A 14208-nucleotide genomic window follows, 5' to 3' on the forward strand; every position below is an offset into this window, starting at 1 on the left:
TAATCTCTAATAATATAATATACAACCGACATTATAAAATACCGGAAATTGAACGGTAAAATCAAGCCCGTTAGTATATCCAGTAATTGAACTTCTTTTGTGTTTTAGCTTCCGGGTGTGGCGGAAGTGCTGACGTCCAGGGATTCTCAGGCATCTGGGCACCCCCAGGCGGTGACCACGGGCCCCTATAGGGTTGCGCTTCCATGCTCTGTTCCCGTGGCCACCATACAAACCAGGGCGGCTGCCCCCTCGTGGTCCGGAGGAGGCGTAGTCCCTCTCCTAGTCCTTCCAGGCGTCCCGGGCTGGGTACTGCCCCCAGCTGCCCGCCACAATGTACGAGGGCAATCCCAAAAGTAAGGTCTCCAAAGCGGTGGGGACGTAGAGAAACTGTTCGTACGACTGTTGGCCACACTGTTGTGATTGGTGCTTCCTCCACTCCCAAACAAGCGTGTGCGGCTTCGCTGGGATGCTCAATCTTGGCTTGGCAGCCATTGAAAATGGAGCTCCCGTTGAACGCTACCGCCAAATGTGAAGTTCGCGCAGGAGATCGTCAATTTCTAACGAGACAGTTGCGAAGGTTGAGGAAAACATGCGTAAAGATCGGCGGTTGGAACTTCATCACCCACCCACCCTATAGTCCGGACTTGGCACCCAGTGACTACCACCTGTTCCCTAAGTTGAAAGAACATTTGTCAGGAAGGCGATTCTGCTCCGACGAAGAGGTGAAAGATGAGGTTCAACGCTTCCTGAAGGACATGGCGGCAAGCTGGTATGACATGGGCATTCTAAAACTACCACAGCATCTACAAAAATGCATCAACCGAAATGGCGATTATGTAGAAAAATAAATAAGTCTTTAACCTTTAAAATGATGTAAACATTATAGAAAATAAACAGTTGTTTGTATTTCTAAAAAAAATAGGAGACCTTACTTTTGGGATTGCCCTCGTATATATGTTCCAGCATCACTTCTGAATGGCTGGAGCGATTTTCATGAAACTTGATACACGTTTCTCATTGGTCGACTAAAAATACTGTAGGGTGAAATCAACCCTAACCCACCTCTTCTCTTGATCTTGCGGTCTTGTATGCAGGTTATCATCCAGGTGACACTCGGAACGACCACCAGAGGGCGAACTGGAGGTGACTGGCAGTATTCTTTATGTTAGAGCACCACCACGCCTGCATGTTGCTTTTGAAATTAATTAGAGTTGGCCGCTTCCGAGCGTCAACTGGATGATAACACACACTCAAGATCACAAGAAAGCACATTGGTGAGTCTTCATTGTTTGTTAATTTATTTTTTATTTTTAAAGTTGTGTTTTTTTTTTAATTATATTTTTCTCAAACAATTAAAAAAAAACTTTATTTTCCTCCCAGGCAACGCCGGGTATTTCATTTCAGCTAGTATTTCTATATTTTCTTTGCTACTTTTCTAGTCTTTCACAGAACTACGACGATCTAATCACATTTTTTCACAGTATGGATGGTAAGTACAATGTGCCAAAAACAGAGTTCAGGAAGCCTTAGTGGTTAGCACTACTGCCTCAAAGCTCCAGTGACCCGAGTTCAAGTGCGATTCCAAGCACTGCCAGTGTGAAGCATGCATGTTCACCCCGATTCTCTAAGTACTTTGGTTTCCTCCCATTTCTCCAAAGGGGCGTATATTATGTGAACTACAACCCTGAATTGTGCCTCTGCCACCACCACCTGATCAAAGTACTCTGCTGGAGTAAAATGTGCCTAACAGGGTACTGGGCAGTCATCTGGCCTTGGAACCTGCAGAGTTTATTTTTTTCACCAGCATCAGGCCCTTGGATTTTTTTATTCTTCTGTCCCCTACAGCCAAATGACCATAGCATTGGACGTATCATTAAAGATTTTAAAATGAATCAGGAAATAAGGACTCTACTTTTTCTCTTCATTGCATATCTGTGCTGTGTAAGTTTGTATTGATTTATTCTCATCTGCTGTTTACGTATGACTTATTCATTCTTATTCTTATGTATTTCTAATTTGTTTTGTTTTTTTAATTGCAGCTTTTTATTTGACATCTTGTAAAGAATTCCTTGTAGGCAAACATGCTGTAAATGCTGTTGAATTGGTTTTGTAGAAGGCATTGGACAGTGTGCCCGATGCCCAGAGGTGCTTGGATAAGCTGCTGCTTCCCATGGCCCTCCAGTACAGGGAGTCCTCGGGTTACAACGTCTCGACATACGATGTTTCGAGTTTACAACGCTCACTCCCATAAAAACTTTAAAAAATTGAGACGTGAGAATAATAAAGGTAAGGATTTTTTTACACTCATTTTTTCTGTTACTACAGTACAGTGTACAGTACAGTATATTTATGTCCTTTTCCTTTTTCTGTGGCTTAGTTGTGTTTTTATGTTCTAGATTATGATTTTGCAAATGTGTTAGGATAGGTAAGTGACTTACACCAAAATTCGGTTTACATCACTGTTGTAGGAATGGAAGCATGTCGTAACCCGAGGACCCCCTGTATGTTGAAACAAACAGGCTTGAGAAACGAGTGAAAAATAAGCCATAATATTTCAAAAGATTTCTAACACCTCCGTTTGTCAGAGAAGTTTCATACAGAAGGTGTAAGGAGAGTTGCATTAAAATCCTTCTTTATGTGTAGAAGTGCTTACAATGCCAAACTCACAAATCCGAGTCTTACCTGTTAATTGAAAAAGGTGTGACAGATCTTATGAGTGATGCCACAGCGCCAACCTTTGCAGCTTCGGAGGCGCCAAATTCCCTGTACTTGACTGTCTCTCCATAGCTGACAAACTGCTCGTTGAATACAACAATCTTCCCTTTGGCTTCCTGTGCTCTTTGGTGTAATTCATCAAAGGACTGGACAACAAGCACCTCTGCTGTAATACCTGCAATGACAAAATACATAAAAATGATGCAGGGTGAAAACTACCAGACAGGCATACTTTCAAGTTAAAAAAAATATATATATAAATACTTCTCACCTGCTAGCTTTGCCAATCAAAACCCGCTACCCCGGGGCCTGTGCTACGCTCCTGCCACATTTTCGTCTCTGTCACTTATATTGTGAAGAGGGAGGCTGAACGCACCCAAAGGAGACGCGGCCTCTCCATCCAAACCCCCTCTTAAATGGTGATACAATGGGAAACAAATTCAGTTTTTTTTTACCTCCTCTTTGCTCGATCAGCTGCTACTGCTGCCATTCCGCGTGATCTGCATCTCGTGCGGCGCTTCAAACATTTAAAAGCCTGTACAGCAGCTGTCCTACTCTTTGTGTTTTACTTCCAGCCCCGGGCCTGGTTAAATCTTTTGGCACAAAGTCTCATCTCGTGGAACGTGAGTTCTTGATATTTTTTAGTTTATAATTTAAAAACATAAAAAGAATCTGAAAATCTAACAACATCATATTAAAGTTTGATAAATTCTGAAAAGAATGATACCAAACATACATATGTAGGTTTTAAAATAAGCCTGATTTAAAGTGTGACAAAAAACGTGACATAAAAATGTCACATAAAATCGTTGCACAAAAACGTTGTACTTTTAGGCTTAGGATTTTCTATATATATATATATATATATATATATATATATAGAGAGAGAGAGAGAGAGAGACAGAGAGAGAGAGAGAGAGAGAGAGAATAAATATATATATATTGTGATAAGAATGAGTTGGAGACATCATAAAAAGTTGGGGCAGCCACCCGTATATTATTTTCTCAGCTGCTAAAGTTGCTTTTCTTTTGGTAGCATGATGTGCTTAGGTCAGAGTCCAGAACAGAACTGCCTATATGGAGACAACATTGCAGTTTTAACAGCCCATAAAGGAAATGACATCGTCGGTGCAGGAACTGGAAGTGGCGTCCTCATGCCCGGAAATGATGTCATCCTTGGGGCCGGCAACAGGCGGAATTTCCTGGGAAAGGTCTGCAAGGGGCTGAGAGAGATAGTCAGTACACTCCGCCGCCCCCTGGCCTGGAGTAGAATTACTAGTGTTTAGGCCCTTCAGCTGTTTCCCATACACATGTGTGTGACAATATATATATATACATATATATTATCCTCTTTAATAAAATCCCTGTGTGCATCCATGTGTCCGTGTGTGTGTGTCTTCTGGTGAAGTGTGCATGCGTGGGGCACGGTGGGAGTGTGCGGGACCTATAAAAAATCGCGCGGCCGATCCAATCGGATTTCGATAAATGAGGTAAGACCTAAAATATAACGCACGAAAAATCCAATCGGCTACTGAGATGCGGAGACCAGCTTCCCCAAAGAGGTGGGATTAGTGTTTGTTGTTGTGCAAGTGTTCACTCTGACGATGTCAGATTTGCGATTAACAAACTTGGTCCGGTAAAGTGTAAAGTGTTTTCCTAAATATACAAATTTTCATGATATTACAATAGGATGACTTTTAAAAATAGATTTATTTTCGCACACATAAAATTTGTTGCTGGGGAGATGCCATACATACAATAATCATATATATATATATATATATATATATATAATATATGTGGATGTGTATATGTATATATATATGTATATATGTAGATATGTGTATATGTAGATATGTATATATGTATATGTATATATATGTTTACATAACCTCTTTAACACACTACTTCTCCGCTGCGAAGTGCGGGTATTTTGCTAGTATATATATATTATACACACAAATACATACTAGCCGTCCCCCGGGGCTTCGCCCGCATAGTAGTGAAACAGGACAGTGAGGAGGGCCCTGCCCAGCTCCCTACTACTGACGTCACACTTCCTCCTCCCTTCGGTCCGCAGCTTCTGTCTCAGGTTAGCGCAAATAAATCGGTACCACAAGCGAACTATTATACATAGCACAATGAAAGAAGTTGCTGAAATTGAACTGGAATGTTCAAGAAAATTATAAAAAAAAAGCCGATTTAAATCCATTTAGTAGTTTTATCGTGAAAAGCGGACTGACAAACAGACAGACAGACATACAGACGATGGATTTTATATATATATTGTCACACACGTGCAAGTAGGAGGATGTTGTATGGAACAAGTGAGGGTACTTACATGCCAGGCCAGGGGGTGGCAGGGTGCACTAAACCTTCTCCTGTTATCTCTACAGACCAGCCGCGGGAAAACCTGCCTGACTCCAATCTGATGACGTCACCTCCGGCACCCAGCCTGACATCGTTTCCGGTTCCGGAGCACGGACTGAAGTCAGAAGAGGGTCACTTCCAGGTTTCCCTATGTCACTTCCAGTTCCTACACATCACTTCCGGTCTAATCCTTTAAAGACACCATCTTTGCAAACCCTCAGCAGTTCTGTTTTGGACTTAGTATTGTGAACATTCTGTGCTATTCGGAAAAACCGTTTGCAGCCAGGAATATTATATGGGTGGCTGCCCCAAACCTTTTTAAGTGTGTCATTTTCACAATCGATAGATAGAATGAGAGAGACATGTCTAATAACTGTGGATTAAAGGTCAAGAAAAACATAAAAAAAATAATATTTACGCCACAGTTCTGCATGGCAAGAATTGGAATGCAAATTCAAGTGTAAGGGCTGACAGCAGTGCTGCTATGCAGAAGTCACTTGAAGGGTTAAGGTAAAAATACTGACATGGTGATAATATCTGAGCTCTGAGCAAAGCTTTTCAGGGCCAAATGACTGCACAGAAAAAAACAGAGTAATACCTTATAGTAGGAGAAGAAAATAAAGGACAGGCAAATCTGAAGCCACGCATTACAGACCCTACAGGAGGCAGCATTAAACATCGGGCTGAGATGCGTTACCAATGCAGATAATTAACTAAATATTCAATTGACATTCATTTTATATGGCGCCTGTGACAGCAAGTCCTTTACAGGGTTATTGCCATAAACGTATATGATAAAACAATGTAATGCATGTGCAGCTCACAGCTTCAGCTACTAGAAATGAAACTAACAGGAAATTAAATCAAAAGCAACAAGAAGAGGGCAGGAAGAGAAAATGAGAATGTCGCAGATTCAAACACACAGGGTCGGATCAAAGGAGTTTCAGTCTTTATTAATATGGAGTCTGCTGCTGCTAGCAGTACCCCAGTGTACTTATACAAAGCACACAAAAGAACTACACTGAGATAGTGCAAGACATGTATTAACAGTGAGAATAAATGATGATTCTCTTACATGGTTCTAGTAATTTTATTGTAACTGATTTCATTCTATTTATATGCTTTAAGACAGGCGATTTGGTGGCACAGCAGTTAGCATTACTGCCTAACAACTTTAGAGACCAGGCTTAATTCTCTGCCCATCTATTCCAGTTACCCACAAATATCCTGGAATGCACGTAGTTATATTACTTACTGACACAGAATAATAAAAATTACTATTAATTACATTTATATAGAAATTTTTTCATTGCACAAAGCGTTTCACACACACAGATGGGAACCACTTCAGCCTCCACCAATGTGTAGCACCCACCTGGATAATGCGATAGCAACCATTATTGTGCCAGTACGCTCGCCACACATGAGCCCTTAAGTTAGTGAAAGGGTGAGAGAGATAGCCAGTTAGATACAGAGGGTGATTAAGGGGCTAGAATGGACAGGGCCGTGATGGTCAGTTTAGCCAGGACATTGCAATAAACACTACTCTTTTCAAAGGATGCCCAGGGATTTTTAATGACCACAAAAAGTGTCAGAACCTCAGTTTTACATCTCATCCATATTTACAGACCAGTGTCCATGTCACTGCACTGCAGCATTGGGATCCACACACAGACTGATGATGGTGTCCTTCTAGCACTGCTCTGTGGAAGGCATACTGTACTCATCTGTGGCATCGTGGTACGGTGGTATGCTGGCTGCTCTTCAGAGTGTCATCAAATCAGCACAAAAAATTACCAACACCCAACTACCTTCACTAGAGGACTCAAAGAACTTGATGTTTAAAAAAATATCATTAGGGACCCGTCTCACCCAGGCCACCACCTTTTCACTCTGCTGCTTTCTGGAAGGTGTTATACTGTTGTTCCATTTAGCCGCACACTTCCAGACTACTGTAAAGCTTCTACCCGAGCACCATCAGAAAGCTAAATTCTGTTAAAAAAGCTGTTCACTGCAAATTAGCACAAAGTTTTGATCTCATGTCTTTCACTGTCACTCATGGAATCAATGGGACAGAAGTGCAATATCTCAGGGACTCATTGCAATCACTGTTAAATGGAACTACTCCACTATGTACTATTTGTATTTTCCACCTTGGATGTATGTATGCATACAGAGGCACTCCCAGCTTTTTTGGCTTTATTGGTCATGTCAGTCAGTCATTTTCTAACCTGCTATATCCTAACACAGGGTCACAGGGGTCTGCTAGAGCCAATCCCAGCCAGCACAGGGCGCAAGGCAGGAACAAAACCCGGGCAGGGTGCCAGCCCACCGCAGGGCACAGACATACACACCAACATACCAAGCACACACTAGGGACAATTTAGAATTGCCAGTGCACCTAACCTGCATGTCTTTGGACTGTGGGAGGAAAACGGAGCACCAGGAGGAAGCCCACGCAGACACGGGGAGAACATGCAAACTCCACACAGGGAGGACCGGGGAAGTGAACCCAGGTCTCCTAACTGTGAGGCAGCAGCGCTAACACTGTGCCATCATGCTGCACATTTAATTGGTGTATATTAATATTTGTGTGTAGTTTAAAATGCAGAATAGTTGTTGAATTAGTTGATTCTGTTTTTATTAAATTGTATGCACTATTCAGGGGCACACTAAAATTTCATTTTACATTTGTGCGATGACAAAAAAAGGCATTCTATTCTACACCTCTTCCAGCAGCAACCCAAGCTTTTCCTAGATGGTCTCCCATCCAAGTACTGGTTGGGCCCAAACATGCTTAGCTTCAGGTGGATGACCTGTTCTGAAGTGCAGGTGCTATGGCTGCTAACAGAACAGACTTGGTGTAGAAGGATGTGTACCAGTGTTTCAACGACAGACTGCCATCCCAGTCACGGTGGGTTTCCTCCCTCAAAACCAATGTGACCTTGGACAGATTTCAGCTCCCCACAACCTTTAGAAGAAAAAAGGAGTTCAAGAAAATAGGTGGGTATCTATTTTCCTGTTCATTGCCACATTGTAGTTGGGATAGATAGATAGATAGATAGATAGATAGATAGATAGATAGATAGATAGATAGATAGATAGATAGATAGATAGATAGATAGATAGATAGATAGATAGATAGATAGATAGATAGATAGATAGATAGATAGATAGATAGATAGATAGATAGATAGATAGATAGAGTCTGGGCTCTGGCTGGGCCACTCAAGGACATTCACAGAGTTGTCCTGAAGCCACTCCTTTGATATCTTGGCTGTGTGCTTAGGGTCGTTGTCCTGCTGAAAGATGAACCGTCACCCCAGTCTGAGGTCAAGAGCGCTCTGGAGCAGGTTTTCATCCAGGATGTCTCTGTACATTGCTGCAGTCATCTTTCCCTTTATCCTGACTAGTCTCCCAGTCCCTGCCACTGAAAAACATCCCCACAGCATGATGCTGCCACCACCATGCTTCACTGTAGGGATGGTATTGGCCTGTTGATGAGCGGTGCCTGGTTTCTTCCAAATGTGACGCCTGGCATTCACACCAAAGTGTTCAATCTTTGTCTCATCAGACCAGAGAATTTTCTTTCTCATGGTCTGAGAGTCCTTCAGGTGCCTTTTGGCAAACTCCAGGTGGGCTGCCATGTGCCTTTTACTAAGGAGTGGCTTCCGTCTGGCCACTCTACCATACAGGCCTGATTGGTGGATTGCTGCAGAGATGGTTGTCCTTCTGGAAGGTTCTCCTCTCTCCACAGAGGACCTCTGGAGCTCTGACAGAGTGACCATCGGGTTCTTGGTCATCTCCCTGACTAAGGCCCTTCTCCCCTGATCGCTCAGTTTAGATGGCCGGCAAGCTCTAGGAAGAGTCCTGGTGGTTTCGAACTTCTTCCACTTACGGATGATGGAGGCCACTGTGCTCATTGGGACCTTCAAAGCAGCAGAAATTTTTCTGTAACCTTCCCCAGATTTGTGCCTCGAGACAATCCTGTCTCGGAGGTCTACAGACAATTCCTTTGACTTCATGCTTGGTTTGTGCTCTGACATGAACTGTCAACTGTGGGACCTTATATAGACAGGTGTGTGCCTTTCCAAATCATGTCCAATCAACTGAATTTACCACAGGTGGACTCCAATGAAGCTGCAGAAACATCTCAAGGATGATCAGGGGAAACAGGATGACACCTGAGCTCAATTTCGAGCTTCGTGGCAAAGGCTGTGAATACTTATGTACATGTACTTTCTCAATTTTTTTATTTTTAATAAATTTGCAAAAATCTCAAGTAAACATTTTTCACGTTGTCATTATGGGGTGTTGTGTGTAGAATTCTGAGGAAAAAAATGAATTTAATCCATTTTGGAATAAGGCTGTAACATAACAAAATGTGGAAAAAGTGATGCGCTGGGAATACTTTCTGGATGCACTGTAGATAGATAGATAGATAGATAGATAGATAGATAGATAGATAGATAGATAGATAGATAGATAGATAGATAGATAGATAGATAGATAGATAGATAGATAGATAGAAAAGGCACTATATCATAGATAGAGAAATTCATTACAAACATATTGAAAAACACTAAAACACTTTGTCCATGGGTGTCTATCAGCTTAGTCTGATGGCCAAAATACTCAGTTCTGGTCTCATCGGACCATAGGACCTTCTTCTGTTGGAAGAAAATTCTAATCAAGATGTCATATGTGTTTTTTCTTTGATACTCGTCCATAAAGCCGAGGTTGCTGAGACACGGGGCCACAGTTTCTGTCAGTGTGATCTCTCTGATCTAAACCACCAGAACTTGTAACTTCTTCACAGTTGTCATATTGTCTCTTGATGGCCTCCCTCACTAGTGTTCATCTTGCATACGCACTCAGGTTTTTGTGGAAGACCTGCTTTAGGCAGATTTACATCTGTGCCATTTCTTTTCATTTTTATATGATGACTTAACTGAACTCCAAGGGATAGTTCCTTGTCTCTATCCCCTGACTAGTATAGAGGCCTGTTTTCACTTTGATATTAAATATTTTTTTCCTGTCGATCATTGTCAAAAAGTCAAATTAAGTCCACTGTGATTCAAAGTTGTATAGTAATAAAATGTGAAGATGTCAAAAGGAGCTACTACAGGTACTGTAACTACTTTAACAATGATCACCAATTCAAACAACAGCAAATGAACCACACAATTGAATCCTGTAAGAGAAAAGGAAATGTCAAACATGCAAGCATCAGGAGTGTCTTGTGGGTGTTGATTCGGGTAAGAATACGGGGAAGGGTTTTGGTGTGGCACCGCCACTAACACGGTTTCAGTTTCCTTTAGAGTAGAGGAGAACGTCCCAGAAGACTTCTGGTGTCACTTCCAGTCTGAAGGTCATTAGCCCCGCCTTCTTCTGCTTTCTCTACTAGAAAACTGGTTGCCTGGCAGGTAGCAGACGTTCACTGTGGCCTTAGCATCTGAAGGGGAGAGATTCAGCCTTCCCCAGAAGCTGTTTGACAGCAGTAGAAGTCATCTTCATGTCAGGCGTAACAATTATCCTTTGTTTAACTTTCTTATCTTTTTCAAACAGGACATTAAACAGGGTGTCCTCTGGAGCCCCAACTCTTCTGCAACCTCATTTGTTTTTTAATGTTTAATAAACATTTTTTTAACACATAACACTGTCAAATGATGTGCTTCACACGAAGTAAGGTACAATGGCACCTCTGACCTGAAAACCTGTTTATAGTTGTAAGACCAACCAAAAACCCCCAGTGCATATAACCTGCTCAATTATGCAGAAAGCAAGATAACAGGGACCCCTACATAGTAATGAAAGACAACGCAGGCATGTAGGAACAAGAAGACCCAGGCCCCTAGCACATTCCCCCATGTCCAAAGTGCTCAAATAAAAACACAGAGGCACCACCGACAGCAGCACTATTCAGCTAACGGCCTGAGGGTCTTTTGACCTGGTCTACAAAGCCCTAGAAAACCAGGATTGGAATGGAGCGATACGCCAATGATAATTCTGAAATCATTAAAAGAAATCAATTTCATCGACCCATAATTTAAAGGTACTACTCATAGTGTCAGTGTTTTCTTATTTGAAAATGTAGTGCAGTGGGACACTTTTGGAGTGGAACGACTAGGGGAAGAGAGTGTGCACGGGGCATTAACTGCCCTGGATCGCTGATTGGCAGCCACCCTGGGGCTGCAGCAGTGACTCATATTTCCACAGGGCACCATGGGACATTGAGTTCTGCAACTCAGCCTCATTGGGCTCCATGGATGCCACCATGGGGTGCTGTGGGGTGTGAGAAGTAGCCCGAACACAGACAGACGGACACCATTCTTAAGTCCACCAAGTGGACTTAAGTGCACCAACCCAGTGCCTCCAGCACCAATCTCCCCCCAAGTCCAGGCCTCTCTCAGTCTCTGCCTGCTCTTCAGGCCGCCTCCACTCTCCTGCACACAAACCTTGTCCACTCCTCACCCGACTCCAGTCCTCCTTTGCAGGGAGGCGGCCCCTTTTATAAGTACCCGGATGGACTCCAGGTGATCCCCGACACTCCCTAGACACTCCCCTGTGTGGCAGAAGTACCAGCTGTGTTCCCGGAAGCCCTCCTGGTGTTCCCAGTCTTCTTCCCCCCAGCACTTCCTGGTGTGGCGGAAGTGTTGGGGTTCCGGGTCCTTCAGGCATGGGGGCGCCCCCTGGCGGAGACCACGGGCCCCTACAGGGTTGGGCTTCCAAGCCCTGCACCCGTGGCCCCCAAAGGAACCAGGGCGGTCGGCCCCCTCGTGGTCTGGAGGAGGCATAAGCCCTCCTCCTGTCTTCCTGAGCGTCCCGGCTGGGTGCCACCCCCAGCCGCGTGCCACAGGGGATTGCAGTCACCTCACCAGGAAGTGCTTCTGGACCACGCTAATGGACCACGTGAAGTACTCCCTGGTGTCACATAAAAGTAGCCAGTTGCCACTGCTCCAGAGCCAGAGTCAGGAGGTGGAGGAGAACGCTTGCTGGAGGAGGAGTGGAGCCGGAGACTGAGAAAGAGGACAAAGAAAGAAGGAAAAAGAAGGCAAAGTATTGTGGGCTTTGTTATTGTGCTCATTTGTACTGTGCTTCGGTGGTGGGAAACAATAGGGAAGCGTTTCCCACAATAGAATAGAGCATGTGTGCTGTGCTGAACTTGTGTCTGTGTTTGCTTTTGTCAGGTTTGGGGAGCTGGAGTGCACCCCCCCCACCAACCCAGCAGGCCACAGTAGGCAAAGTTTTAGTGTCCATATCAGCTTTTCAGGTAAAGTCTCTAGCATGTATCCTCCTCACCAAGTCAAATGCTTAATTTCTGATCACTGAGAAATCATTGGTGTTTCTTTATCCTTGCAATAAGGTCTAGAGGAAGTTTTCTCTTATGAGTACACATTCACTTAACAAATTATTAGGTATGCCTAAACATCCATACAATTATGTAATTGACCAATCATATGGCAGCAGTGCAATGCATTAAATCATGCAGATATGGTTAAGGGCATCAGCTAACAATCACATCAAAAAATGTGATCTCAATGATTTTGACCATAGCATGATTGTTGCTGCCAGACGGGCTGGTATAAGTATTTCGGTAGCTGCTGCTCTCCTGGGATTTCTCACACAAAAGCTTCTATAGTTTACTTAGGATGATGTGAAAAACAGAAAACAAGCAGATAGGTGAATGCAAAGGCCTAGTTGACCACAGAGGTGAGAGGAGAATAGTCAAACTGGTTCAAGCTGACATAAAGGCTACAGTAACACAGATAACCCCTCGGTTCAACTGTGGTGAGTGGTAAAGCAGCTGAGAATGCATAACACATCAAACATTGAGGCAGATGGGCTACAACAGCAGAAGACAAGGTCATGATCAACTCCTGTCAAGAACTGAAAGCTGAGGCTGGACACAATGCTCACCAAAACAGGACAGTTGAAGACTAGAAAAATATAGTCTGGTCTATTGGAACTCATTTTCTGCTGAAGTGCAGAGACAGTACAGTCAGAATTTGGTGCCAACAGCATGAATCCATGCACTCCACCTAACTTGTGTCAACAGTCCAGGCTGGTGATGGTGTAATGGTGTGGGTGATGTATTCTTGGCACACTTTGGGCTTTTGGGCTTTGGGCCAAAGTCATCTCAAACCGGTTTCATAAACATGGTGATGAGTTCCGTGGTCTTCGGTGGCCTTCCCAGCCTTTGAATCTGAACTCAACTGAATACCTTTGGGATATGGCGGAACAGCAGCGTTACTTGTTTCTTTCAAAGATCCCAGAATACAGTGGGAAAAGAATCTCTTACTCAACATTTCAGTAGTACTAGGGTGTTGTACCATGTTAGCCATTATAGATGTAGTTGCCCTGAAAACTTGCATATTGTAATCTTTTTAGTTAGCCAATAAAAGGGGTCATTTTGTTTGACTCAACATTTCAGAAAAGGAGTGGAAAGCAGCCACGTACAGAATTCACTCCAGCTCCATATGCGCAAAGCATAATACAATTAGTCAACTTCAGATCTTTAATCAAGCTCATCTCTCTCTCTCGTTTAAAATTGTCCAAAATGTTTCCAGGGCAAGATCTAACCTACGAACATTGCAATCGAGCTCCAGCCTCATTGAGTCACATGTTTTGGGCCTGCACAAAATTAACATTCTGAATCAAAAACCTTTAAATGTCTATCAGACAGCCTTGGTGTTCCAAGCACTAGTAACCCATTCACAGTTGTGTTGGGTGGGGTCACAGATGGGCTTAAAGTGGAGAAGGACAAACAGACTGTAATTGCCTTTACTTCACTATTAACACGTAGACTGATCTTGCTCGACTGGAAGAATCCTAACCCACCTCTCTTAAGTCAGTGGGTAACTGATGTTTAGGGCTGCCAACCGCCCTCACTGTAATGCTTTCGATTTTCACCAATGACAAGAGATTTTCTAATTTTAGGAGCCAAAATTTCTGGACATTTTGAAAATTTTATAAATTCCTCCCGGACAGTCCATGACGTGTTAAAAATGAGGACATGTCCGGGAAGAATTTATAAAATTTTCAAAATGTCCAGAAATTTTGGCTCCTAAAATTAGAAAATCTCCATATCTTTGTCATTGCTAAAAATCGAAAGCCGTACGC

The 14208-nt window shown here is 43.1% G+C and overlaps 1 protein-coding gene across 2 annotated transcripts in view; it reads right to left on the reverse strand.

Moving 5' to 3' along the window:
• LOC114663484 (carboxypeptidase Q-like) overlaps positions 1-14208 on the reverse strand; it is a 579359-nt gene that overhangs the window by 428454 nt on the left and 136697 nt on the right. For both annotated transcript variants that reach the window (XM_028817238.2, XM_028817240.2), the window contains exon 3: positions 2683-2890. In XM_028817238.2, coding sequence (XP_028673071.2) covers positions 2683-2890 — 208 coding nt within the window. The remainder of the gene's footprint in view (positions 1-2682; positions 2891-14208) is intronic.

This window comes from Erpetoichthys calabaricus, chromosome 13, assembly GCF_900747795.2.
Source record: "Erpetoichthys calabaricus chromosome 13, fErpCal1.3, whole genome shotgun sequence".
NCBI lineage: Eukaryota > Metazoa > Chordata > Cladistia > Polypteriformes > Polypteridae > Erpetoichthys > Erpetoichthys calabaricus.